Below are 27,155 nucleotides of genomic sequence, written 5' to 3'. Positions count from 1 at the left end.
ATGTTATTATTATGTGCATGTGGTGGGTTGCTCTCGCTCACCGTGTTAAACACGCTACAGCTCATTTCCATTCTGTCACACAGCTTCATTTGGTTTAAAATCCCCAGTACGCACTTTCCACCGGATATTCTTTTTTATTATTATTATTATTTCCATCATAATTTTTCTTACCAGATTTATTAAAAAGTTATATCTAATCATCACCCCTACTCGGGATGGATTCAATCTATTGCATATAAAAAAGCAGAAATCATGTTTTCTTTAGTTACTGTGAAAATAAACAAAGGTGGCTTTCGAGGGTTCTGTATATATTGTTAATTCCAAGCTCTGACCAGTGAGTTGCTTTAAAATCTCAATTTCTCCAAGTGGATTTGCTGCAGCGGATAAGGTGTGTGTTAAGGGAGCAGGGAGATGTTTCAAGTTAATGTAATATTCATATTTTAAATTTTGAGATAATAATTCAACTCAATTGCATAACTTCTCTAGATAATAGATACCTCACAATTAAAATCCCCATGACCTCTTCAAAAAATACACAACTACCTAGTAGATAAAAACACAACACTAACTACAATTTTTCACATCTTCAAAACTGGGTTTAAAACTAACCTCATGAGATTTTTTACCACTTTGTTGATAACTGATTTACAAATAAATTTCATAGATTCAATATAACCTCATTCATTAATCACTCTTATCATAGCGAAGATAGTTGCAATTCTTCATGAAGCTAGTGAATCGCGAGTGATACCAATTTCCTATAATCTTCTCGTACTGTCTCCACCATTGCATAAAGCTGCTATGTTCCAAAAAAATCTCAGGAGAAACTTCATAGTTCTCAATCAACTCCATTGTATACTGCTCAAACTCAATCAGTTTATCTCTCAGTAGTATCCTCTCGTTGGCATTGCATCCTTCATCCATCCACATTTTGCATGAAATCAAAGCCTCCTCAACGCGCGCCCAAAAACAAGAATCAAAGGTAAGCAAATTAGCTAGATTTTGCTTAGGTAACTTGCTTGAACTACCTGATGGTTTTTCTGCTTCCTTCAGCCATTCCTCCAGCTGAACAAAATGCTGGCATCTTCCTTTTCTTATGTAATCTTCTTGGCCCCTCTCTTTGTAGTACTCAGCTATCTCAAGCGGTTCGATCATCCTTCTATAGTTTGTACCAGCATAAAGCCACCGTGTCCTAAAGGATGCCCCTTCTTTCTGAGGCTTCTTATTAGCTTCTGCAACCATTTCTTTCCAGTAATTTGTTAGCATTCTCTTATTCCGGGCAACTTTTATGTCGCTTCTGGACGCCTTGTTCTTATAACTGTCATAATAACCTATTTGCTTGTCCCTACAATCTTTTTTGTACCATTCCAGTTCAGCCATGTATATCTTCATTTTGTTTAATTTCTTCGACGGATCAAATACAAAAGGCTTTTCCAGTTTCTCCATTCTTGTCATAAGTGCAGAAGGATCAATAATCTGCTGTGGCTGCAACCACGAATTTCATATTATTCAGAATAATATGGCTTCTAGAGCTTGCAAGCGATTATAAGAAGTGTTTCCATAAGCTGTTACATACATACAAAAGCTAACTATTATCATCCTAAATTATGCTTTAGCAAGTGTAGTGGACATAACTAATTGTCATGGACTTTTGGCAGGAAGGTTAAATTATATTTGTAGCATAAATTCTATCTAGAGTTAGACAATTCTACCATATAACCATGATTTGCACGATTACCTGTGGCTTCTTTATCCCAATTGCTTCAAGTTTCAACACTATTCCTGCTTCAAGCGAATGCCTAATCTGTTTATCAAGCCCTGAACTTCCTTTCAATATCAGCATGGACCCAATAACTTTCAATATGTTCCCATAGTGCAGCAATAAGTTATCATCCTCTAGAATCTGAATTCCAGCACTCTCCAAGCCCATTGCCACAAGAAATTCCGAGAGAGTCTCAGGCTCCTCAAACCAAGTACATCCAAATTCAGAACACAAAAGAAATGTCCCAAAAGGTTTGTAACTTCTATTTGGGAAAGCTGAATCAATAATATGCCGGTAGTCAGGTGAGATGAAAAGTTTTAGAACTGGATCTTCCCTTGCAGTCACATGTAAGAAGCAAGAATTCCATCTTGAGTTTTCTAAACCTGCCTGAACACCAGGATCACGGATAAGGGGTGCACCAAAAGTAATGCAAAAGGGGTGCTTGGAGGTCGATCCATTGATGATCTCTAGCAGCCATAAGGTAAAGAGAGAGGCAATAGATCCTCCCAGAGAGTATCCAGTAATAACTAATGGCCAAGTGTTGTCAACCTGCATCAGAAAATGTGATGTATCATAGTTGAACTAGAATCGGAAGAAAAAGAAAAAAAAAAAACAAAAACAATCCACAGTCACCGGTATATGATCACAACTACAAGAGTCAGAAAGTACTGACAACCACATTGTTAACAAGTCCACCATCATGGTATTTCTTAACTAGAGTTTTATAACATACCATCATTCACAGACTAGATATCCCATTACAGTTAAATTTCTCAAATAATTGGTAGCTTTCTAAACTAGATTATAAATAAAAATGAAGAGTCCAAATACAAAAAAAACTATAGTTAAAAAATTATATCTTAACATTGCAATCCTTCTATTTTAGGGTCGTCGTTGTTCTACGTTAAATGACAATCCCAATATGTTAAATATATACATATATACATATATAAGTAAATAATGCATACCAGAAGAAGTGAACAAGAATGCAATGCATGTACTTCAGTTCAATAATATTTTTCTAGAATAAGTAAGAATGAATCTCTAAGCATAGTTCAATAATATCCGGAAGAAATAAATAATAATGCAATAATATCTTGAAGCATAGCAAAACAGTCCAAATATCTGAGATAAGAGCCAAGTCTAAAAGCTCTATCACTTGCCTCTTCCTACCACTCAAAATTGAGAGAGTTTTTCCGTTTAAGGTTTGCTCTAATCTTGCAAATACCAAATCTTTAAGATATATACATATATACATATATGTAGAGAGAGAGACTGATAACAGAGTAATGGAAGGAGTACCAAGGATTTCAATTGGGACAGTTCATTGTGAAAAGAAGCAAACAGATTGGCTGCAGTATTTTGAAAGGAAAATGATGGACTTTTGCCATTGCTTAGGAACCCAAACAGAGAGAAAGTCTCCTGAGGAGTGGATGAACAAAGTAAAGCTACATCTTGAAGATCATTCCTGCTACAAGTGGGCGAAGTAACAAAAGCAACAAAAGTAATATTGGCTCGTTTGTACATTTGATATCTTAGGGATTTTGGTTCACTTCGATTGACTTCATAAAGATTCTGAATGATAGCCCATGAATTGTGGAGGAGATCCGAACTCACCAACAAGCTGGCTAGTTCGAGCCCACTGTTAAATCTACAAAAAGAAGCAACACAAGGTACATTATTGCACCCCAAACAAACACAAAGGAGATTAGAACAAAAAATCAGGAAAAAGAAAAGAACAAGAAATAAAGGAAGAGGAGCATTTTTACCTCAAATAGTTCATCTTCTGTCCTGGTTGCTCACTGTTCATCTTCTGTGCTTTTGTTGATGGTCTGAGGAACCAAGGAAATAAATGAAAACAGATGCTCCAGTGATGCCACAACAGCAGTTGCACATAGAAAAATAAATTTCAATTAAAAATAAGGAGAGTTGTCGCTGATTTTATGGAAGACAGTATTAGACCCCAAGATTAGCACCAATAATTTTAAAAAAAATTGGGTCCAAATTTATACAGGATAGAAAAGTATAAGACATGGTTCTTTATTGTGTAGACTAATTAATTGTGGCCTAAATCTAGCAATGTAGGACAAAAGAGAATTGAAAAAGAATTATCAAGAACCAAAATGAATATCTCATATTTAATAATCAAATTAGTAACTAAATATTTGCATGACAATTATATGAATAGTCTACCAATAACTAGAGTACCCTATTTATAGGAATCAGACTACAATAAGAATAGAAAATTGTAAATCTATCTAAGAATTTAACTAACCAAGAAAATCATTTATTAAAGAACCTACAATATAGAATAATAAAGAAACTTAACTGAACAGGAAATAATAAACTCATACCTCTAATAAGTTTATAGATACTAATTCTTAAATAAGGTAAACACCTTAATAATGCATAAGTATTATAGTTACATAAATATTTCTTCAAATTGAAATATGCTTACTTTAGAATCTTTTTCTTCTATGTTATTTTACCCCACTTGATGACAACCCAACCTCAAGTTTTGAAATGTCGAGGTAGAAAACATATGAAAATTGAAACTTGTCTTCCTAGTGATTGAAGCTTACAGAACTTGTTATCATCATCAGAAAACAAGAATGTTCAAAAATAAAAGATTTTGAAAAAATAGTAAACCAATTAGGATGACAAGAACCAGGAAGTATTGCCAAACTTTTCCGAATTACTACTAGGAGCCACAAAGAATCTTGGGAATATCTTCAAGTGGAGCCTCTTTCTTCTTCAAATCAACAATAACGTCACCCTGTCTTTAACCTCCACAGCATTATTGCTTACAACCAAATTGAGAGATCTATCACTACATGACTCAATCTGTGTTGTAAAACTTACAACATGATCTGAATCTCTTTGATTACTTTGTTTACTCACTTGTTATCATTAGTTTGATTATCAATTGGTTATCTCCCTAGTTATGTTATTTTATTAATTTGCTCTCACGAGTTGGATCATCAATGACAATAACATCATGCTGCGCCATAGATAAGTTATGGCATACAGTGGTCTCTAAATTATTGTAATCCTGGAGGGGAATGCTTTAAGATTTAATTATTTGCATCAAAATAGTTTAAATCTAATGGCACAACTTTCAAGAACTCTCCATGTTATCTCCCTGAAGACTAGATGAAAGTAGAAAGAGCAACTTCACTGCAATGTACTCACTTTCTTGTAAGAGTGGTCATAATCGCTTCCATGTGTGAGAGAACATTCTTCTGTTTAGGTTGGATAGATAGAAAGTGCTCGAACATTTCTACAATTAATTCTTCACAATCAAGATCAAATATCACCAAATGAAGTCTCCATTTCAAGAATTAAGGTTTCTCTAATATGTGATTACCTCATTCTATAACTAATACTTTAAATATAGAAACAATTAGACTTAAAAACATCTTTTTAATCATGCATCATCAAATGGATATGTAGTGCAATTATTCTAGTTAGCTTATATATGCATAAACAAAGTTACGTTTCATATTGATATTTAAGTGCTAGAGAAACTGATCACTGACTAAGGCTCTTCACAATAAACAAAGTCCATCCCGCGTCAACTTAGATACTCTTGATATACTTTTAAGAGAATACTTAACTTACTCCAAGAGGCAAATAAGTAAACTAGATGAATAGGGAGGGCTAGAGTACTTATAACCAATGTATATAAGCCATCATTCAAGCCCTCTTATTACATGGTGGTATAATATTACTAGCATCATTACATTCACCTTCTCTTCCATCACTTCAATTTGAAGGTTTTTTCTTTTGACACTAGGGTGCTTTTCTGCCAAGTTCTCCAAGAGCAAACTTCAAACATCTATGCTCAGTAAGGCAATAAGTGTCCACATCTCCAATGCAAGAAGAAAATGATGGAAAAATGCATTTGATTAGAACAGTAAACAGACATGAAGAGAAATGGAAGCAACCTTAACTAGTTTTCCAGCCTCCACCTATTATTGTTCGAAGCATGCCTTATGGCACCCTAGGTTTAACGAACTCATTCATTGAACCTCAGCATCAAGATGGAAATAAAAAGGCCAGTGAAAATTGAGCCCCAAGAGAGATTTCAGATTTTTTCTTAGGAACCATTGAACCAATTGAAAACAGATGGAAAGAACGACCTAAAAGAGACCTATTCAAAAGGCTCAAGCTAATTCCTTCTCCCAGGTTTTTGCCAGATAATTGGCATGCCAAACGGTAAACATGGTTATTTTAAAATACAGAATGACCATAGACAACAATAAGAGATTCACATCAGTATGATCAAGTACCGGAACAATTATATCAGATCATGGAGGAAAAGCAAAAATAAAAGGAAACCTCAACTTCAATTGATCCGAGATCAACATATCATCGGATGATCATGAGCAGAACCATATATGGATCATAACAAAACCAAAACAGGACAAGCAGAAGAACCAAGGTAACAAAGAAATGTCAGTGGAATAATGAACCAAAAGTTATCTTCATTAATCATGAAAACAGTTTTGACATACTGAAACAAAACCAACAAGGGAAAGCAAGAGATCAGGCAATACCCTCCCTCGTGTGCTCCAAAAGTCGAAGCTCGTCCTCTCTTTTGATTAGCCTTTGTTCAACTTAAGAACCACTCCTTTTCCCTATGGTCCCTCAGAATTGAAGGTCCCTGCTACCGCCGCTGGCTTTGTGGACCCTCTCTTTCGGTTCCCAGCCTTCCACTAGCTCTGCTCTGTTCTCAACAAACCAGAAAAGCGCCGCCCTTTTAAAGTCGCTCCGATCTCTCTCCAACTGATTCTCCTCACTCCTTCAATTCTCCGCTCTGATTTTCCTAGAAATTCCCCAAAATCGTCTCCCAAGGTCCCCTCTAACTTGTGCCTACATTCTCCCAAAAAAACCCAGAAAAATCTTATCTTTTTTCCCCCGACTATTCTCTCGCCGTCTCTTCTACCTCTGTTATCGATCCCAATCTCTGCTTCTTTTCCCCGAACCTCTTGCTGCTCTCCCCTTTTACGAAATTTTACCCCCCTAAAACCTCCTACTTTGATTTCTCTCTCGTCTCCTTCTTGTAGCCGAAAGCCGAGCCTTTCTTTCCCAGCTCCCGGTCATCGCCTCGAATCCCTAACTTCCTTCTGTTCCTCTGAGCCTTGACCTCTGCTTTCTCTATTCATATCCATCTCTGTTCCCCTACTTCCTTGACCTCTGAATTCTTTCATTGTTCTCAGATTTTCTGCTATAACGCATGGGAAAGCTCCTTTCCTCCTTTCTCCTTTATCTTCCTTCCTCGAGCCGAATAACTTCATGTTTCTACCTTTCCATTTTCGGCTCCTTTCTTCCTGCCTTCCTTCGTTACATGGGAGCGGCAACTGGAAAAATATGGGTCAAATCAAAGTTGGAGTTCAGTATAAAATTAAAGTCCAAATTTTGAAGAAAAATTGATTCAGGAAATGAATCGTATTCGAGTACGAAAAATTAGGGAATATTCCACGGTGTAAACGACGGAATTCAAGTCTTCGACTAAATTTTCTCTGCCCTTTCCGTGTCTCCTTCTTCATCTTCCACTCCACAAATCCAGGTAATAGTTTGTCCGGAATTTGTCGCATGCAAAAATTGATAGGAGTCACGGAACCAAGATTTAATATTTAGATAATTCATTAATAAAATATTACAAGATGTCAGAAACTGTGACTACATTAAGTGTCCATTAATTCTAAAAAAAAAAAATAATATATTCTCTACGTTTTGAATAAATATGATAATTCCATCTAATGAATTATTAAATTATTATTTGAATATAAATTTTTTTTTCTCGAAAATTCATTAAAAAAACACTCACAATCTCAAATTAAATTGAAAAATTTTCACCAAAATTAGAAATGAATCTTGGAGTGACTGCAAAAGCTAATTAATAATATGTATATATGTGATACACTAATTTTAAACTAATTTAATAAATAAAACTTTTAAGTCATTTGTAACTTGGTATTATTTTGTCTCGACTTTTAATACTAACAAAACAAACATTGAGTTATTAGTGATTGTAATATACTTATAATTCATTATAAAATTACTGGGTTCTCGATGAAATTAGTATATTCCAATTGTATTTTATTTCACAAACTAAATATACCATAAATTCTAACAGAGAAGATAAAAAGATTACATGGCTAGTAAGATGTTTCGTAATAACCAGGTCCAAGGGAGACGAGAAAGCCACCAAGAAATTCAAAAAAAAAAAAAAAGAAGAAAAAAGAAGCCCTAGGAGAAAGAGGGACAAGGCCAGTGGAGAAGAAGAAGAAGAAAAAGGAGGAGGAGAAGAAAGAGAAAGAAATAAGCATGGCACGCGGTACACGCAGCTGGAAAGGAGGAGCTACGCGCGGTGTCAAGCACGCGGCGTGCGCTATCGCCGAAGAAGACGATAAAAAAAAAAAAACAAGAAGAAGAGGAATAGGAAGGAGGAGGAGGAGGAGGAAGGAAGTATGACGCACGACGTGCGCGGTCGGAAGAGAAGAGCTGCGTGTGGTGCGCAGTGTCGGGCGCGCAACGCGCGTTGCTGAAGAAGAAGAAGCAAAGTGTGTGTTGGGTGGACTTGATCTGTGTGAGGCAGACTACGACGTGACGTTTTAGATTCGTTCAAACATCCGTGCGAGACCAAAAATCATAGAAACGGAGAGAGAGACCGAAACCGCATTGTTTCAAGTCGGAAGTCTGAATTCTGACACCGATTTTGGTAAATATTTTTCAACCTTACATTCCATTATTTTTTTTAAATTAAATTTTTAATCATGTGCATGAAATTTTTAAAAAAATTGAGAATAGAAAACTGAAAAGGGAGTCGACTATATGGAATCAAAATTATTCGAAAGTTTTCCGATTTCTTCTTTCGTTAGAGATTCTAGTAAAAATTGAGTTAGTTTTTATTCGAAGATTTTATGTGTTCGTAAAATAATTTATTGATTTCGAAATGATAGATCCAAATTTAATGGATGATTTTATAATAAATTTTTTTACAAATTATCATATGTATGTAAAAATATGTGAATGGTTTGTTACGATTGTGTTTGTATAATTAAAAATAATGTTGAAGTTGTACGAACACATAGTCGAGAGTGTTTGAATGTATGTACGTGTACCAATAGATACATGTATAGGAGATAATGGGTGGGAGTGTATATTTACAAACTGTATATCTTGATATACATATACATACGATTATGTAGGTAATTATTTTAAATGAGCAGTATATAATTTTGTATGGATAAATATGATATATGTTAAATATATGCAGTATATAGGTAAGATGAATGCATGTGTGCAGGATGTGTGTTGACTTATATGTAATGAAAGTCATGTGGTAGGGTGTGCAAGTATATAACTTAATTGTGCAAGCACAAGTAAATATATATATATATATATATGTATACATATGTATAAGGATCCTATTATATAGACATATGTGCATATGTGAAAGTGATTGAAGTGCATGGGTGTCTTAATATGCATATGTACGAGTGTTTGGATGTGTATAGGTGTATATAAGTTTTTAATGGGTGCTGTGTGTGCTGATAATGACCGCAAACATATGTATATATTAAATTTGTGGATACACAGGTAAGAACATGTTGATAAGTGATGTGTACGTGTGAACATATATGATATAGTGAATGTATCGATGGGTGATTAAAGCTGTTATATGACTGTGGGTGTAAATCTATAAATTTTTAATGGTAGACATGATTATATACGAAATATGTATAAAGGATAGTTAAGATATATATTGCTATATATATATATATATAATATGAAGTGTGCTACATACATATAAATTATATGTATAATGGATACGCGAACAAGTTAGTAAGTGTAGAAATATGAGAATATGTAAATTTATGATTGGTGTTTAAATTTCTGAATTTGAAATATGAAATAAAAATAATTTTTGAAGAAGAAAAAGCTTATCGGGTATCATGGGAGAGAGTGTACAGACTTGGTACATAGAGTGAACTCTGCTGTGGAAGTGTCCTTAATCGTACGAGGGTGGGAAGTCCCAACCGAATGAGGTCGAAAATTGGTCTAATTACGTTTATATCGAACCAGGTATTGAGACGATTTATAATTGTGACGCTCATTACTGAACGTAGTATTGAAACAGTTTATAATTGTGGCACTCATTACTAGATGGGGTACGAGGATGACCGGTAAATTGTAAAAGAAATATTTTGTACATCCACGTTTAATGGGGATCTCTATAGATCCTTAGAGATACCGGTGATAGAAATGAAAATATTCAATGAAAATGAAAATGATCTAAATACGTATCTGGTGTGGTTGATAGTATTTATGAACAAAACGAAATTATCTAAATATAAATTCAACACGATATGATAATATTTATGAATGAGAATGATATGTACAATAGTTAAATATAGATATGTCGAAACGAGTAATGAAAAGAATGTGGTTCTTGATTTTTTTTTTATTATACTTTGCGATAATGATAATGAGTATGATATATAATATGTGTATTTATTTTATTAAACTTATATGAATGTGCATCTGCATATTTTTGTTTTGAACACTATTTTATTCTTATTGAGTTCGTAAAACTCATCCCAATTCACAACCCTCAGTGCAGATTAGTTCAGATCATGAATAAATTTAAGATCAAAAGAAAACTTCGAAGAATCTTTTAACCATCTTGAACGTTTATTGTGAAATAGATCTAAATACATTATTGTGATATAATTTCGAAAAATTGTGAGACTCATGAATTGTGACTTTATATAAGAAATGTATTATTTATTTATAGAAATTAATATAATGTTGCACAAAATTTATTAAGTTTATGTGTAAGGTAACGCTCATTTCTTACCAGAAAAAGCGGGTCGTTTACAGTTTTGATGTTTTGAATTCATGAAAATAGAGTTACAAAAGCTTGTCTAAACGAAGAGTTAAAATAACATTACAAAATTCAGCCTCAGCATTTGTATGGTTCAACAGAGGATGTGGAAAATCTCATTGCTCTACAAGTTTCTCACGCATAATACATGGAAACAAAAGAATCCAAACTAAAGATATGATCACCTGAGGTTGCTGGTATTCCTTGAAGCCACCATCAGATCATAAAATGTTTTTTCTGCAGAGAATTAGACGGAGTTTGATACCTAAGTCCATGTTTCTTCTGTAACTTTACATTGCTTTCCGAGAGGATGTGCTAGACGTAGAAACTTGGATCGCCTTTGTATATATGTTCGTAAGGGCAAAGAGTAACAGCACAAACACAACCTGTGCACTCATAATTCCAAAATGGCTGATGCTATTCCCAATTTCCATCCAGCTGCCTGTATTTCGCACCTGTTTACCATCAGAACAGTGAGTTTATAAGAATGTTCAAGAAGGCAAAGTAAACAAGATCCGTAAAAGAGTGAAAACAACTTGGCCTAACTTCACAACACTAGCTCTCACTGGATGGCATTCCAGAGCAACTTTTTAAAGGAACTATATAATTGCATAGACAAACAAAAAAAAGGGGGTACTTCCTGAAGAGATGTCAGCTTCAGATGTTCTTATCTCAACAATATTATTTTATTTTGATGAAACCAAACTTTCACAAGGAAAAATTTGAAGAGAACAGTTACTATACCAGGAAGAAGAAGTGGATGGTCATTACATCCGAAAATATTATGACAAGAAAATAGCATCCCAAGCGTGGAACTTGTAGTAGTTTGGTAATTGCACTGAAAACACATCTGCATTTTCAAATCAATAAATTAAAAACATCATAGAACTAATGCAATGGGTAAAAACACACTTGCAAAGAACTGAAAACAAAAACTTCTAAACATGTTGCAGAAAAAATCCAAAATTGGGACAGTTTTGTTTCTCTTTAAGTATTATTGTTACTCAATGTCCTTAATTTATGATCTCTAAAAAAAACTTCAACTTATTTTCACTATTTAGGTAGTTAATTAGAAGTTAGAAACTTTCAACTTTCTCTTTTTTCCTTTGATATTTTCCTTATTTATGGTAATTAGTGCCAATATAAAGGCTACTAACCTAAACATAGCAGAAGAGAATGATGAATTAAGAATTATTTTGTTACAGTTTATTCCATGTTATCTTTGTAGTTCTTTCTTCTATTTTCTACTATCCATTTTTATTTATTTCTTCACCTTAATCCCCTCATTCCTCTTGTCCCCTTTTTTTCAGAAAAAAACGATTCTCGCATCTACTTCTAAACTACCCCTTTCTGGACAAGAAGGTTCAAATCCTGCTTGCACAATGTAAAAACATTATTTACCTTTTCCACTACCCTAGCAAACATCATTTACCACTTTCAAATGCAATCGTAAGCTTCCACTTATAAAATTTATTCAACAGATTTAGAAAGCTGAAAATTGAATTATACTTACATGACAAGCATGAATGGTATGAATAGCTTGAAGATCAGTAAGGCTGCCATCAGAAAGGGCTGCAGTATAGATTGAATTGCATAAGATTCTTAAAAGATTTACAACAAGAAACTGAAAATTGTTTTAGAAGTGTATATTACTTACACTGAAGACAGTGATGAATCGGTAAACAGATGAAATCTCAAAACTTGCAATACTCGCAAAATTTCCCGTCCCAAAGAAGGCAACATTAAATAAAATCATCTACAAGACAACAGCAATTGTAATAATGTAATTAGCATAACCATTTGTATTTATTGTTAGGGCTCCACAGTAAGTAAATCACTCATAAAGATGAGGCAGTTTTTTTTTTCTTTAATTAAAAGAAAGTGGGAATTGGCAAGAGATGAGCCAATTTTTTTCTTTGGCATGATAATAAAGGTTTTATTTCATAACAAAATGTTCTATTTGATCGGTAGCTACTAACTCCCGGAAAAGCAAAAACATCAAGACAGCCCTATCGAGGTGCAAGAAGAAGCATCCCCTTTTCACAGCAACTGAAATATGTACAACTAATGGACACAAATTTGAATCTATGAGCTTCATGTGGCAATAGTGGGAGATATAAGCACGACATTATATATAACAGTTCAATAGGTCAATTCAAAGATCACCATATAAGCCAGCCCATGGCCTTAATGAGAAATCTAGATCTCAACATTGTTTCATGTCTCCTCTTTGATGACAAAATTAGTAAGCAACTTTCCAGACCTACCAGTTTTGAACAACCACTAAATAAGTCCACCAGTCAACAAATTTCCCATGGTAATAAAATGCAATGAAGCTGCATAGGCTCCACAAAAGGACAAAGAAGAACTAAATTAACCATCAACCATAAAAATTTCTGAACAATAGAACACCAGCACCTTACTCTTGTTCATTGTTCACTATAGAATATATCAGAAATGACTCTTCATATGACTGCTTTATAGCTGACATAAAAGAGGGAGAAGGAAACAACACCCACAAGAGATGAAAGGGTAGAAAAAAGAGAGACAGCCAAAACAAGTTTAGATAACTTACAAAAATTAACGGAATTCTCACATCAGATAGCTGCAAGTATCTATCATCACTGTAAAGAATTAGATGTCCCTCCATATTTTCCATTGAGGCAGATGGTTTTTTCACTCTATTTAAATAAAGAAGTGTGTTCTCATATAGCATCCATGACATTAGTACAAGCGCAAGTGCACTGTAGAAAAGAGCTTCATATCTGCAAAAGTTTCACAGAAAGGGAGAAAGGAATCATCAGTATGTACCTGACAAGCTTCCATGCCCCCAGAAGATTTCAATTGACAACATGATGATGTAATTATAAGCGAGAGTTGTACCCAATGGATAGAAGAAGAAATGTTGGTGCAAAACCAAGAAATATAGAATTTAGCCGGGACAAGATAACATTTTCTGAAAACAACGGAAGGACCATCGAGAAACCTAAAAAGAAAGCAAATTATCAAGGTAAATACACATTATAATGTAGCACAGGTTATTAAACATAGCAAATGCTTAAGGTGCAAAATAAATATGCAATTAAGGAACTTCTTCAGAAAAGCCAAAAACCATATTAGTTTAATCTGTACTGGCAGAAAAATAATAGATAAAACATGTTCTATGTAATTCTGGGATCATGCCTATGCAGTTGGAATAGCATTGCCCTAATAATTGCTCTATAGCTTGTCACAAACAAATATGGATTATTTGCTAATTATACTGATCTATTACTGGTCTGTTTGAGGTTAGACTTGTTTGAAGAAACAAAATGTGCATTCTGTATTAATCAGAGAGCATTTGAATTTTAAGAACATTCAGAAACATGAGATAAGAAAGTGCTTATCATAGCTCTATCCAGAAAACATGAAAAAAGAGTGTTCAAGTAAGGTAAGTGTTCTAAGGCGTACCAGCAATTGACCAGTTGATTAACTGGTGCAACACATGTAATTCTTGATTCTGTGTTCTGTGAGATGTTGATAATAATACCATTACTGATGATAAACCAACCAAAAGAGCCTGATTTAAAAAAAAAAAGAGAAAAGTACTACTTTTAAGCATATCAAGTAGCAACTGAATGTCATTCATTCAACCGGAAGGTAAAGAAATATAATGCACCTGTAAGTAAAAGAGCATGGGGAACCTCGGTTTCTTCCTTTGACAATTACAGATAATTTCCCAGTATTTATTGCCTTCACCATGCAGGTCAAGCCACCTTGCAGCAGAACTTATTAAGATAATGATAGCTCCACTTGCAAGCCTATAAACAAATAAGTTACAGTGCATTTAAGTGATCAAAACTTAAAGTTTCAACACTAAATAAAATTCAATATTGTTTATACCCGGTTTAGTTTTCTTTTCTAGAATCCACAAAAAAACACACACAAGTTTGCCTGATGTATGATAGAAGAGGTAGCAAACACTTATCAATAAGAAAGAATCCTTTCATCTCAATAGCAAACACTTGCAAGCCTATAAACAAATAAGTTACAATGCACTTAAGCGATCAAAACTTAAAGTTTGAACACTAAATAAAATTCAATATTGTTTATACCCGGTTTAGTTTTCTTTTCAAGAATTCGTAAATAAACACACACAAGTATTCCTGATTTATGATAGAAGAGGTAGCAAACACTTATCAACAAGAAGAATTCTTTCATCTCAAAAAAAAAAGGAGAGAGAGAGACAGACAGACAGAAAGCAGTCTTACTCGTGATTGGTGCCAAGAGCTATTTGAGGAAGCAAAACTTATATTTCTAAACCATTTTCTCCAGATGACAGCTATTTGAGGAAAAGAAAAAGGAAAAACAGAAAACTAAACAAAGTCGAACATAAATCTAGACATAGCTGAGAGGACAGAATCAGTGACATACACTAACTGATTGTTGTCAGGAATTTCTGCTGGCATCAAAGTAAACGTGGATAAAAACCAACATGCAATACACACAAAAACAGGTAGCCTAGATCTCCAAGGGATTGAATTGTGGAGATGAATTGAACCTCCGGCTCCCAATATGAGGAAACACCAAGTATAGAGCTTCCTCTCAGTGAAGCTATTGACCTGCAAAAATATCAAAACAGCCAGTTCAGAATGACACACTAAAAGCAAAAGATGTAAGCAACTTATAGTAATATATGTTATTCATACCAGAAATTCCAGAATAAATACTGAGGCAACACCAACAACTAGAAGTTTAACAAAATAGCTCTTCCTTCCACTTAAGTATCTCCATAATGCTTGGATAAACTGAGACTCGCTGAAAATTTGAGTCCAGAGGAAAACTGTCATGGCAACATATGCATGATAAAGGGGAGGAGAATGCTCCACCAATAGAAGAACAGAAAGAACTCCCACCAACAGACATCCGAATAGATACACCTGGGACACATAAAGAAGCATTGCAATGAAGATACCTAAGAAAAGGGATGCTATTTTATAATCACACCAACAGTGAAATTTAAGAGGCAACCAGCCAAAAAGATCTCAAGAAAAAAAAAAGACTTTGCAATCCATACATGCACACATGTAGCCAAAAAGAGCTAGAAGAGAAGGCAATAATTTTTTTTTTATGTTAATATGAGGATGGAATAGCTATAGACACATCCTACAATACACTCGACAGGGCATTCAGCAGGAAGATGAGAAGATTGCAACCACTTGAACTGAGATTTTTCTCTTAGTTAAAAAGGCTAAAAAATAAAATACTTCTGAATGAGTTTTAGTTTAGGCCTCCTACGAAAAGAAATTTTGGTGCTTGATGATCTCAAATAAAAGAAAGCAACTATAAACTGGAAACAGTTTCATGTTTGAAAGCCTTAAATGAATCACTGAGCATGGTATCTCCTAGTAACCATATTTTTTTTATAAAAAAAAAAAAATATTAGAGAAATCACATCATTACATTATAATAAAAATAAAACATATAATTTTAAGCTCTTCTCGACATTACCTTTCCAGTATTTTTTTTGTGAAGAACTGTTTGCTCCTCTTTAAATATATCTCCTGGCAATGAAGTATATGCTTGCAGCACGTGGAGAGTAAGGAAGATCATCCATCCAATATACCCAAGAGTAATCATAGTCATCAACATCAGCCAATCGTATGTTTGGAAATAATGAAGTCCCACCAGTGCCAAGCTTCTGAGATCTTCTGACATCTTCATTGCAGCTCCATAGTTCTGAGCCAATATTAGATCCTCAATTTGTTCCAGAAGAGAAGAATAATGTTCCAGTGGCTTGAAAGGCTTGAAATATAATGAATTTGACTGCTTTATTTCTATGTTTGTCAAGAACAAAAAAAATCTCGATCCCAAGGAACATGGCAAAGAAATTAGAACAGAAGATATGGAAAGGAATACAGGCATAGACATATATTTACGAATTCCACCAGAAATATATTATATACAACTAAACTAGCCTAAATCCTGAACTTTGGCTAGACATATTTACTGATTAAAATCACAAAAATAAAGAAGCAGGTCCATAATGGCAAGTCCGCACTGCAGAAAGTAAAATAGTCGTCAGTAGAACTTCCATACTAGAACCTCTTTGGGCAAATACTGTCCTGCTAGATTACCAACTACAAAATAATTGTTCGTGGGAAAAAACATCATTAAACAATTTAACACTTTGATACATAAGCTTAAAGGCAGTGCCTGGTACTCTCCTATAATTGGTACACAAGAAGGATACGTGATTTACGAAGGAACTGGTTAAGAATTTGCTTTGTATTGGCTAGCACTGCTTCCACTTCTTCTGCCTGGTCATGACAACAGAGATGTTGTTTGTGTCAGCCTAAATCTTTTACATTCACTTTAGAGTAAATCGTGTCATGGACCTTTCATGCAAAAAGTTGAATTCTTACTTTTCTTATTATAAAAAAAAAGTAAAGATGACATCTAAATTATTAAAGTAGCAGTAAATCAATTCCTAGGTTAAAAAGTTTCAAAAGACAAAGCTGCTGTCTTCTGTCTGTGAAAGCATGTGTATCAATTATTACCGTTCGATAAGCACATTTGAATTGTAATAAAATAGAGCTCACCTCATTCATATTAATATAACTGAGGGGTAAACTCCCAACTGAATTAACAGGGCATGGCAAACCAAGAAGAGTTGACTGCCAACAAAGTCAAAAAACATTAGACAAATATAAGAAGGTCTGAAAGTGAATTTTGCTTCGAGGAGATAATTTCAGGAGGTAAAACTACAACCATAAGTGGGGCAATATCCGCTTGATTAACATCCACCCTTTCAACATCTTTAAGCCCCCATTCCATAGGTGTTGCCATGTCATGTGCATGTTCATCAATATAACGAAGATGAGAGCCAGAATGATCAAAGCTAGATGGCTTGGGATATTTAATGCCTGCCCCCCAAGCAACAAGGGGAGTATCAGTGTTTGTAGGATGCCCATCTCCATGACTTCCTATCAGTAAAACAAAGTTGTGTCAACAATGGTAGGTGAATCTACGAGCACATAAACTCCAAAATCTTTGCAGAAGAAGCAAAACAACATTGCAAATACAAATATTAATATCCAACCTTTGTCACTCATCCCATGATCAGCTGTGAAAATATATGCTGTCCGGTTGTCCTTGAAATAACCTTCCAAAAGATTGTAAACCCGTTTGGCTACATGATCAACAACCTTAACATTATTGAGATAAATAGAAGAGTAAGGTCGATGTGCATGGCCATTCGAATCACAGCCAAGTAAGTGGAGAAAAATCACAAGCTTATCCCGTAGAAGTAGCTCCTTCAACTTTGGGTCTTCATGGGACCTATTCAGAAGGCTCTGAAATTGATCAAAAGACCACTCATCCAAAAAGGAGGCATCTGCATTACCACTATTGAACAGATAAAGAACTGAAAAAGTTTAAATTGTAGGATCTCTTCTGCACAGACCCTCATCTCAGTTCCTATTACTACCATACTGTCATGTTTGGACAACACTTTTTCTTAGAATAACTATATACCTAAAAGCAAATGATACAGGATATATTAACAAGTTCCTAAGAAAGTAAGTTAAATTAATTTGACACAGATTATAAATAAATAAATAAATAAGTGCTATCATTATCAGAAGAAAGTGGATTTAAACTATAAGCCCAAAAGTTTATAAATTTGCATTTTTTTATAAATGTCTCACAAATGCAACTGGAAAGTAGAACACAAATGATGGATAAAGTATGGATATCAGTTATATTTCGGAAGAAAGTAAGCAACCACTGTACATAATGGGGGCAAAGAAGCAGTATGCTTGCAGATGAGGGAATGATTCATAATGCTAAACATTTCGCTGTGAAGTTCTTTAAAAAGGTTTTCCAATAAAAAATATATCTGGTATCGGCATCCAGATAAGAGTAAGTAAATTATCTCACAAAAAAGATAAGAGTAAGTAAATTGTTTTCTGAGATTGTGAACTAACCAGTAGCAAAATCTTCAAGCTCGTGAGAATAACTATTCCATGTACTGTGTGACAAGGCACCACAAAAGATTGGAACAATATCTGGACTACCAAAAGCAAATGTGTGCCGGCTCCGGTTAAAAACAGAATCAAATTCAACTGGATTAGCTTTCCACCCTGAGGATGTAATATAAGATTGTTAACTACGTTAGCAGAGAGAACGGGATGCAAACCATCAATGCACTTTAAGTGGGTCGTCATTGGTGCAATACGCACACCTGGCTATGTGTGGGTGTGTATGTATAACATTGATATAGTTGTATGAAAGAAAGAAGACAACATTTACTAGGTGCCTGTGCTCATATACACATTCTATGATATCAGTAAGGAACCACGAAAAAGAGGGAAAAAGCCATAAGAGACAACCTTTTGTAACTGCACTAGGATCCTCATAGAAACCAGCTATGATAGAAACATGTCCAGGCCTTGATTCTGTAGGAGGCCGAGCATGAGAGACTCCCCACCGACCTTGGTTATTAATTACACTTCTCAGAAAAGGTGCTCGGTAATTTCCTTCTGAATCTGCCTCATAGAATTTGTCAGCGCGTAAACCATCCGCTGGCGTCACCATTTTAACAAAAGAAAATCAAGAATCAATCATAAAAACTGTATGGAAATTTCCAGATTCTAAGGATGATATCTCGAAAACAAACTTCACAATGAACAAAAATGATAGAATTCCATTCCAAGGCCCTCATTATTACTTTTGCCAGTTAAATTAATCAAAGTAATCACTCACAACAGAACTAGCCAGTTAGATTAACCACTGTAAACCACTCAAAATAAAACTGGACAGAATAAAATGTTTAATATTAAAATAATGATAACAATTTCCATATAGAGAAACAAGATAATCCTTTTTAAAAATGCAACCAAAACGCAAGCAGAAACATCCAATAGACCCGAGATACAAAAATATTCAAAATTAGTGACAATGTCTCCAAATGCAGAACATAAAACCTCTTTTGAAACATACTAAAACGCGATTAAACGTCGTAAATTTCATTCGCATTGACGTGGGTCTGTCCCATTTCTCATAAGCAACAGCTGTACTTAAAACACGAAAAAACATTTTAAACCCGATTTATACTAAAGTATGTCAATCCCATATCTCACAATAAATACTTCAAAGTCAACAAGAGAACACCACGAACGAATTCATACTTAAAACTACTAAAAGGCTTTCTTAACCGCAGAGAAAATACTAACTCGAAATAGTCTCCCCCTAACAAATCATGTATTATAAGTAAGCGCAAGGACTATGGGTGGTCCGAGCGAGAGATCATACCAACAAGAAGCACGAGGCGTTTTGCAGGCGCGGCGAATCGAGGGGAGACAGGATCCATTCCGTGAACAATCGGTGTCTTGAAATAGATATCGAAGATACTGAGCATGTATACTGCGTGTAGGACTACGCCAAGAATCACAAGCCATATCTCTCGTCTCTGTAGCCATTTCTTTCTTCTGCTCAAAGTTGCCCTGCTGTGGTCCAAGTCATTGATCCCCAAGATCCCGTTGCCTCTCATGCTTTCTGCATTCTGGTATTAGCTCCGCCGAGTGGGTTTTGTTTATCTTGTCATCAAATGGGCCGCCGCAACTGTTGATCTGAATCACGAAGAGAAGAAAAGTCGACCTGAGATGGTAATTTCACCAAATCTTGAATAAGAATTAACCCAGCTTTTTTATAAAGCGAAAAAAAAAAAAAAAAGACTCAGTTCATAAGACCAATTAATTATCATGAATAACAATATTTATTTTTTAAATAAAAATTTAAATATCTTAATTTTTTTTTAATGAAAATTTTAGATAATATCAAAATTAGTTTTGAGCTCAAACCCAATATAATTTTTTTTTTTACTAAAAATTGCATTTTTTGAAATAACATAGTAAATACATAAATTATAGAAAATTATTCCATAAAAATTAGATGTAGAAATTGTATTCCGGTCCAAATTTAAATGTAACTAAATTTTTATATTATTCACGTACAAATAAATTTTTAAAAATATTTTTATAATTATAAAAAACATAAATATTATTTTATGAATAAAAATTATATATAATTTTTAATAAAAATATAAAAAATATTTTATTATCATGTATTAATTTTTTTGTGAAAGATTTAGATAATGAATGAGATATAAAAATATAAATAAATTTTATTACTTTAAAAGTATAAATTATATTTGTATTCCATGTTATCACTAATTTTTTTTTAATAAATATTTGCGTGGTAATGAGTTATAGTCAATTAACAATTTAACTAACATAAAAATGTTACAATATTAATCTTATTCTTGATGTTCATTGATTTCGTAATTAATTAAAAAAAAATTTAATTTTATTCCATATTTAAAAAATTAAATAAATAATTATTAATAAAAAATTACTTTAATATTTAACTTTATTTAATAAACAATTTATAATTTAAACATGTAACTATTATATATATTGTCATATTAAATAAAAAAAATTATTTAAGAGATAGAAATTGATATATAATAATTTTTATATATTTTCAAAATATGTTATTTTTTTTTTTAAGAAAAATTGTTTCCAACTAAAAGTTATATTATATAAATTAAGAAGGAACCGTGCTACTACTGAAATTAGTAGTGTCATGTTTTACAATTTTCAAATAAATCTTTAAATATATAAAATATTTGAGAATTTAGATACTACCAGAATGTATTTGAGAATTGAATTAGACAAAATGGCGTGCAAAACTTACTAATGCCAAGATATTAAGCCAGTAGCAGTGGCAGAGAGAGGTGACTTGGAAGACCATTTATTTTCTTCTGCCTCTCTAGAAAAAAAAGTATTACGGTATGCTTTTGAAATCTCTCTGTTTCCATATGTTCCCGGTGGGGGACACATTTGCATCTGCTGCAGCACGTAATACAAGCTCTGACACACAGCTTCTTCCTTGAAGTGCAGCTTGCATCTCTCTTCACATAATGGGAAGCAATCTGCCCATTAAACAAAATCACCATACGCATAGATTATTTTCAAGAAGACACCCAGGACTTAAAGAAAATCCACACACACACACATATAAGAGTATCCAAGTGAGAAAAGAATGAAATACCCAATCTCAATCTTGTCGTAACTCAAGGACGCCTGGGAGGCTCGAGCTAGAAGTTGGTAGCTCGACAAGCGGTGCTGGTCAATTTAAAATAAGTAAAGTTTAAAAAAAATTTAACATTTTTTTTTTTACTAAAATCAAAGAATAATTTAAACGGTCAAGTCAGTTTTGACTTAAAAAAAAAATATGGAGCGAATAGTTTTGTATTAGATTTAGTAATAAACTTGTGTTATTTATGTAGTATTGTCAAATGTCTTGCTTGAATTAAAAACAAATAATAATTTATATATAATATTTCAATTAATAAAATAAACAATAACTTATTTAATGTTAATTTACAATAATAATTTTTAATTTTTAATTTTGTTAAACTTGTAGCAATTCAATCCCCCCCCCATCTTTAGAGGGAAGACTATTACTAACTATTATTTGGTCTAACTTATTTACTCCTGTTCAATTCTAAATTAAATTAATTTTAGTTATTCTGTTTTAAAATACACAAACTCGAACGGCTATAATATTTTATATTAGAGATTTTTAATTTTATTCTGTGAATTTATTTTTTTTGTAAACTTTTTTGTTAGTGGCTCAGATGGTGAAAGGGTGTGTACCCAAAACTTTAGTATACTTGGTACAACAATTTGGAGTACTCGAGGATTAAAACTGCAATTTTATTAAAAGGAGTAGAGATTACAGAAGAAAACAAAAAGGTATAGAAAAAAGGAGGAGACCATATTCTTTTCTGCAACACGAGGCAAAGAACCTTGTGAAGAAGTTGTCTTCATGGAAATTAACACTATCACGTCCCCTGCAACACCCAACTTGCTATTATCCCCATCTCATCATCTCAACGCTTCAGGAATCTGCACCGAACCATTTTCCCCCGTGGCTAAATCCTTGTTTTCCCTTCACCCACCCACTACTCTTTAACCAGAGAAATTTGATTGTTACAATGTTTTCTTTTTCTCCGAATAGATTTTTGGCCATTGTAATATACCCATTGTAGTAGTTCAATACATTGTTAGACCTGAAATTATTACTATAAAAACATATACACACATCATATCAAGAAATGGGTTACTAAGTAAATATACCAGTTGAAATGAGAACTCGAACAATTTCCTTAAGAAGGAAAAATTAAACAATCACATTAACAATGATCTACTATATATATATATATATATGTATTAATAGTTGCTACTGACATTTGAACGTTGAATAGACAAGACATAATTCAAGCCATGGCCCCTTAACACTATTAATACCAATATATATTAAGCTTGTAGCAGTGGCAGAGAGGTGTCTGGAAAAATATTTATGTTCTTTTCCCTCTAGTAAAAAGAAGTATTACAGACTGCTTTTGACTCCTATATAAATATATATATATATATGTATTATATCATGAGCTTCAAGGACACTTGATTCTGTTGCCATGAGTAGTCATATCGGTGTAGCACTTGCCACAGACCTCTCTGTTTCCATAAGTTCCTGGTGGAACACATTTGCATCTGCTGCAACACGTAACACAAGCTCTAACACACAGATTCTTCCTCGAATGTAGTTTGCATCTCTGTCCACATAATGGGAAGCAATCTGCAAATTAAACAAAATCACCGTACAGCAGATATATATTAGTTCTAAAGGAACACCTAGGACAAAATGCAAGTCTAACTATATACACGTAATACGGATACAAGTGATATGAAAGAAATGTTACCCAATCTTGTCCTGACCGGAGGAGGTCTGGGAGGAAGAGTGGGTGGGTTTACTGGTGGTACAGGAGTTGGTGGCTTGACTGGTGGTGCTGGAGTTGGGACCTGGACCGGTGGTGCTGGGCTGGGTGCCTTGATTGGAGGTGCTGGTGGTTTAGTGACTGGAGGTGAAGGGGTTGGTGGCTTACTGACTGGGGGAGCAGGAGTTGGTAGATTGACCGGAGGTACTGGTGGTTTAGTGACTGGTGGCGCAGGAGTTGGTGGCTTACTGACTGGGGGTACAGGAGTTGGTGGCTTGACCGGAGGTGCTGGAGGAGGAGCCTTTATTGGAATATTTGCTGGAGGTGGTGCTGCTACTGGGACCTTTGGCAAATAAGGAACCTGCAACAAAATAAAAACTTCCATTAAATAAACATAGCGAATAGATTAAGTTTAAAATATTGTAGAACTGATTGTAATTTATCTCCATAAAACCATTTAAAACAGAAAAAAGAAAAAAATAATTCTCTTTCTTGCTACAATATTAAATAGCATATTTTGTAAATAAACAAAAGGGTTTGCTTAAAAGGGTGTAGTGTGCTAAAGCTTCTGACTCATCCTTTACAAAATACCAAAGTTTCAGAACAACTATACATACAACCCATGTTCATATTAAAAATCTTCACTAGAATGAGAAGAAAATGAAATCAGCAGCAAACATTTTAATTTGTTACAACTTACAGGTATCTTCAATTCCTCCTCATTGGACCCAATCTGCAAAGAAACAAAGACATTAAGCCACCAAAAAAAAAAAAAACTGACTATATTTTGCTGAGGCAGAGAAAAAAGAGAAGGAGAGAGAGAGAGAGAGAGAGAGATCATACACAAGAAGTGAGTAAAAGGAGGGTGGCAAAGAGGAAAGGGAGAGGTTTGGTAGCCATTGCAAGACACTCAAGTCAAGCCAGTGATTGTTGAAAGAAGAAGAAGCACGTAATGGTTTAAATAGAGTGACGGCAGGTGACGGAAAAATTAAATTTACTGAGTGAGTAAATGGTGCATGCCAACACATCATCACTGATACATGAATCATTTAGTTAAATTTGTATATCTATTTACTCATTAGGGTTTTTGTTTGTGTATTCAATAATTTATTCACCGTCAAACCTGTTCTGCCCCTACCAATATTTATATGCAAAATACCCTTCAATGAAACTGGAAAATCTTACCATCATGGCTTGTTGGGTTCGCTTGTTTTTCTACAATTATTTGTAGCATGGCTCAGACATCACTAATTTGTCGGATATTATTATTAAAAATCAGTAAGAATTTTGATTTTAATGCAGGAATCTATTGAGTTCTATTACCTTATTTTATAAATATATTGCCTACATAAAGTTTTATTAGTAAATTTTAATTATTCAACGAAATATATAGTAATATAATTAATTCATAGATTTGCATTTCAATTTTAATTGATATAGAGGCTAAACAAAAACCACGATATTGATGGATTGTTTAGTTGAGTTAATAACTTGAATCCATTGATTAATAATTAACCAAGGTAGTAATAGGGATTTATAGGACTTGAAGCGCCAACTCATGGGCATATGTAGTGGACCTAGGAATATCTGTCTTGCCTTATTTATACTCCAATTCAATTGTTTCCTGTTTTAAGAATAGAATAATAGAGGAAAGTATAAAAAAATGATCCAAGAAGATAAGTTAAATATGGCAAGTACCCATTTTCTTTTTCTTTTTCTTTATGTATATAAATATACATATATATATCGACAGAGCCATTGGGATCTTCCCTCTTCTTCTCTACACGTGAGTATCACATGTAGTGAAAACATTGGTCAAAATGGATCAGTTTACATACATAGAGAATCTAACAATCACATTCTAAAATTTAATTAATAAAAATTAAATGGTTGCAAAGAAGAACTCTTAAAGAGGTTATATTTTGGTTTTCGAAGAAAGCATGGGAATGGAAAAAATAAAAAACAAAAAAAAAAAAAAAGAAAAGAAAGAAAAGAAAAGGCAATGAAATAACAAGGCAGTCAGGAGCTCTGTACGTGGTGAGTGAGAGACAGCTAAAAAGGGTTTTATTTATTGCAGGTGGTGTCTCCAAAAAAATCCAATTTAATTAAAAGGAAATGGGATAAGGGTTATAGGTTTAACAAATCTGGGACAAAACTTCTGTCCTTCTTGGTCCCTAGACACTGTATTTTCCACGTGAATGCTTATTTCATTAATCTTAACTCTTTTCTCAACAGCTACAGCTGCATATATAAATATCTTGCAGATATGCAGTGTATCCACTATAAATATAAATATATATACATATATATATATATATAGAGAGAGAGAGAGAGAGAGAGAGAGAGAGAGTACAAGCAGAGGATTAAAACACACATAATTAATTAACAAGGGATCACTCCAACTAATCTTGCGCCTGAATTGAATTAGACGTACTTCACCATCACTTGTCTCCAATTAACTTGCACAAATCGTATATTGGGTTGAGATTTTAATTTAAAATGATGAATATTTAATGATGAGAGAAGTGAAATTGAAGGTGGGAGTTAGCGAAAGAAGAAGACAAAGTGATTCATTTATTATGAAATGGGAAGTCCAGTGATTGTGGAGCCAAACAAAGATTGGTTTGGTTACAAGACAGCTGTAGTCTTTCAGGAAACCAATTGCAACTACCTCCCACATCCATCAATCTTACTTTTTCTTTACTTTCACATTTACTTATCAATTATAATATAAATATTATTTATATTCCCAATTTTTTTTTTTTTTGTAAAAAATGTAGTAATTACCACCCTAATTAGTAATTAAATAAATTTTAAATGAAAACAGATTAGATACATGATTTGTGCATGTTAACCTTGTACAGTTTTTTATGGGAGTAGATTTGATGTAGCTGTCTCTGTGTCTGGCATGGATGGGCGCAGAGAGTGAATGATTTCTGGGATGGAGTAATGCTACAGCTACCATGCATGCATCATGTATACACTTTAATGTAGCCGCAGCATATATATATATATATATAGAAAACTCCCTGAATTCAGCAACCAAGACAAATACTCGTGCAGAGAGAAGACCAGTTTGTATAAATACACCAATATAGGCATACAGTAGTCAGTGAGGCTTCGCGGCTGTGTGTTAAATTGATTGATATATTGACATGATTATTGTTTTTTTAACTCCTATTTGTAGAATCATAATAACCAATACTCGGACCTCTATTAACATAATCACATTACCAACGTTCAAGTTTATTGACAGAATCACAAATTTTAACAACTAATATTTTATTTCTTATTGACATCACTAGTTCAAAAACAATTCAAAATCTTATCATAAAAATTCCCACCATATATAGAAGATGAACTGATATAATTTACTAGCATATGGTTCTCAGATTTCGTAAAATAAAATTATTCATAAAACTTATTTTGTGTATAATTTTAAGATAAATAACATCAACTACATTAGATAAATTTCTTCAAGTTGAATTTAATGGGCAGTAACTTTTTTGTTGAAATATTACATAATTCATGTAGCAAGGAACTGTGGGATATATTACTAACATAAATAATACTTATGTATATAAATACTAAGAAAGAAAAAAATAAAACTAATAACAAAAACAAAAGTTGGGGAGACAGAGAAGGAAAAATCACGAGGTCAAAACAACCAACTG

At 33.7% G+C, this 27,155-nt stretch overlaps 3 protein-coding genes across 6 annotated transcripts; all 3 read right to left on the bottom strand.

Annotated features, from left to right (window-relative positions):
* Positions 1-445: 445 nt before the first annotated feature.
* Positions 446-7,400, bottom strand: SAG101 (senescence-associated gene 101). Of its 3 annotated transcripts, none has more exons than XM_088217512.1 (6): positions 6,322-7,400; positions 4,955-5,054; positions 3,532-3,594; positions 3,065-3,413; positions 1,739-2,311; positions 446-1,485 (listed from the first exon to the last, which is right to left on the bottom strand). In XM_088217512.1, exons 2-6 carry the CDS (start codon positions 5,038-5,040, stop codon positions 685-687), a joined length of 1,872 nt encoding a protein of 623 aa, XP_088073638.1. In that variant the 5' UTR covers positions 5,041-5,054; positions 6,322-7,400; the 3' UTR covers positions 446-684. The 3 variants fall into 3 exon arrangements, with proteins under 3 accessions (XP_088073638.1, XP_088073631.1, XP_088073639.1); XM_088217505.1 differs by having other exon boundaries at positions 4,955-5,042; XM_088217513.1 differs by lacking the exon at positions 4,955-5,054 and having other exon boundaries at positions 6,322-7,399.
* A 3,171-nt stretch (positions 7,401-10,571) lies between these two features.
* Positions 10,572-20,322, bottom strand: LOC110820212 (sulfatase and phosphatidylinositolglycan class N domain-containing protein). Of its 2 annotated transcripts, XM_088217497.1 has the most exons (18): positions 19,953-20,322; positions 19,031-19,222; positions 18,626-18,781; positions 17,740-18,033; positions 17,409-17,623; positions 17,240-17,314; positions 16,891-16,957; positions 16,149-16,474; positions 15,347-15,577; positions 15,072-15,259; positions 14,317-14,458; positions 14,109-14,217; positions 13,542-13,644; positions 13,234-13,423; positions 12,316-12,414; positions 12,172-12,230; positions 11,403-11,508; positions 10,572-11,113 (listed from the first exon to the last, which is right to left on the bottom strand). In XM_088217497.1, the coding sequence occupies exons 1-18, from the start codon at positions 20,188-20,190 to the stop codon at positions 10,949-10,951; spliced, it is 2,955 nt and encodes a 984-aa protein (XP_088073623.1). In that variant the 5' UTR covers positions 20,191-20,322; the 3' UTR covers positions 10,572-10,948. The 2 variants fall into 2 exon arrangements, with proteins under 2 accessions (XP_088073623.1, XP_088073629.1); XM_088217503.1 differs by lacking the exon at positions 19,953-20,322 and having other exon boundaries at positions 17,740-17,992; positions 19,031-19,196.
* Positions 20,323-22,846: 2,524 nt separating this feature from the next.
* Positions 22,847-24,481, bottom strand: LOC110820148 (Gibberellin-regulated family protein). The gene is made up of 4 exons (XM_022049571.2): positions 24,325-24,481; positions 24,182-24,214; positions 23,467-23,842; positions 22,847-23,342 (listed from the first exon to the last, which is right to left on the bottom strand). Exons 1-4 carry the CDS (start codon positions 24,379-24,381, stop codon positions 23,158-23,160), a joined length of 651 nt encoding a protein of 216 aa, XP_021905263.2. The 5' UTR covers positions 24,382-24,481; the 3' UTR covers positions 22,847-23,157.
* Positions 24,482-27,155: the final 2,674 nt, after the last annotated feature.

The sequence above is a fragment of the Carica papaya genome, chromosome 1, assembly GCF_054855325.1.
Source record: "Carica papaya isolate Zhongbai chromosome 1, ASM5485532v1, whole genome shotgun sequence".
Taxonomy (NCBI): Eukaryota; Viridiplantae; Streptophyta; class Magnoliopsida; order Brassicales; family Caricaceae; genus Carica; species Carica papaya.
This window is presented reverse-complemented; position numbering and strand designations above follow the sequence as displayed.

Coding starts and splice junctions, on each gene's coding strand:
- SAG101 (XM_088217512.1), bottom strand. CDS start 5,040: ATGTTCGAGCACTTTCTATCTATCCAACCTAAACAGAAGAATGTTCTC. Junction 3,595..4,954: donor ATGACCACTCTTACAAGAAA/GTGAGTACATTG, acceptor TTGGTTCCTCAG/ACCATCAACAAAAGCACAGA. Junction 1,486..1,738: donor TTGGGATAAAGAAGCCACAG/GTAATCGTGCAA, acceptor TCGTGGTTGCAG/CCACAGCAGATTATTGATCC.
- LOC110820212 (XM_088217497.1), bottom strand. CDS start 20,190: ATGAGAGGCAACGGGATCTTGGGGATCAATGACTTGGACCACAGCAGG. Junction 14,459..15,071: donor CCTGACAACAATCAGTTAGT/GTATGTCACTGA, acceptor ATTTGTTTATAG/GCTTGCAAGTGGAGCTATCA. Junction 12,231..12,315: donor GATTCATCACTGTCTTCAGT/GTAAGTAATATA, acceptor TCTATACTGCAG/CCCTTTCTGATGGCAGCCTT.
- LOC110820148 (XM_022049571.2), bottom strand. CDS start 24,381: ATGGCTACCAAACCTCTCCCTTTCCTCTTTGCCACCCTCCTTTTACTC. Junction 23,843..24,181: donor AGGAGGAATTGAAGATACCT/GTAAGTTGTAAC, acceptor ATTTTGTTGCAG/GTTCCTTATTTGCCAAAGGT. Junction 23,343..23,466: donor TCCGGTCAGGACAAGATTGG/GTAACATTTCTT, acceptor TTTAATTTGCAG/ATTGCTTCCCATTATGTGGA.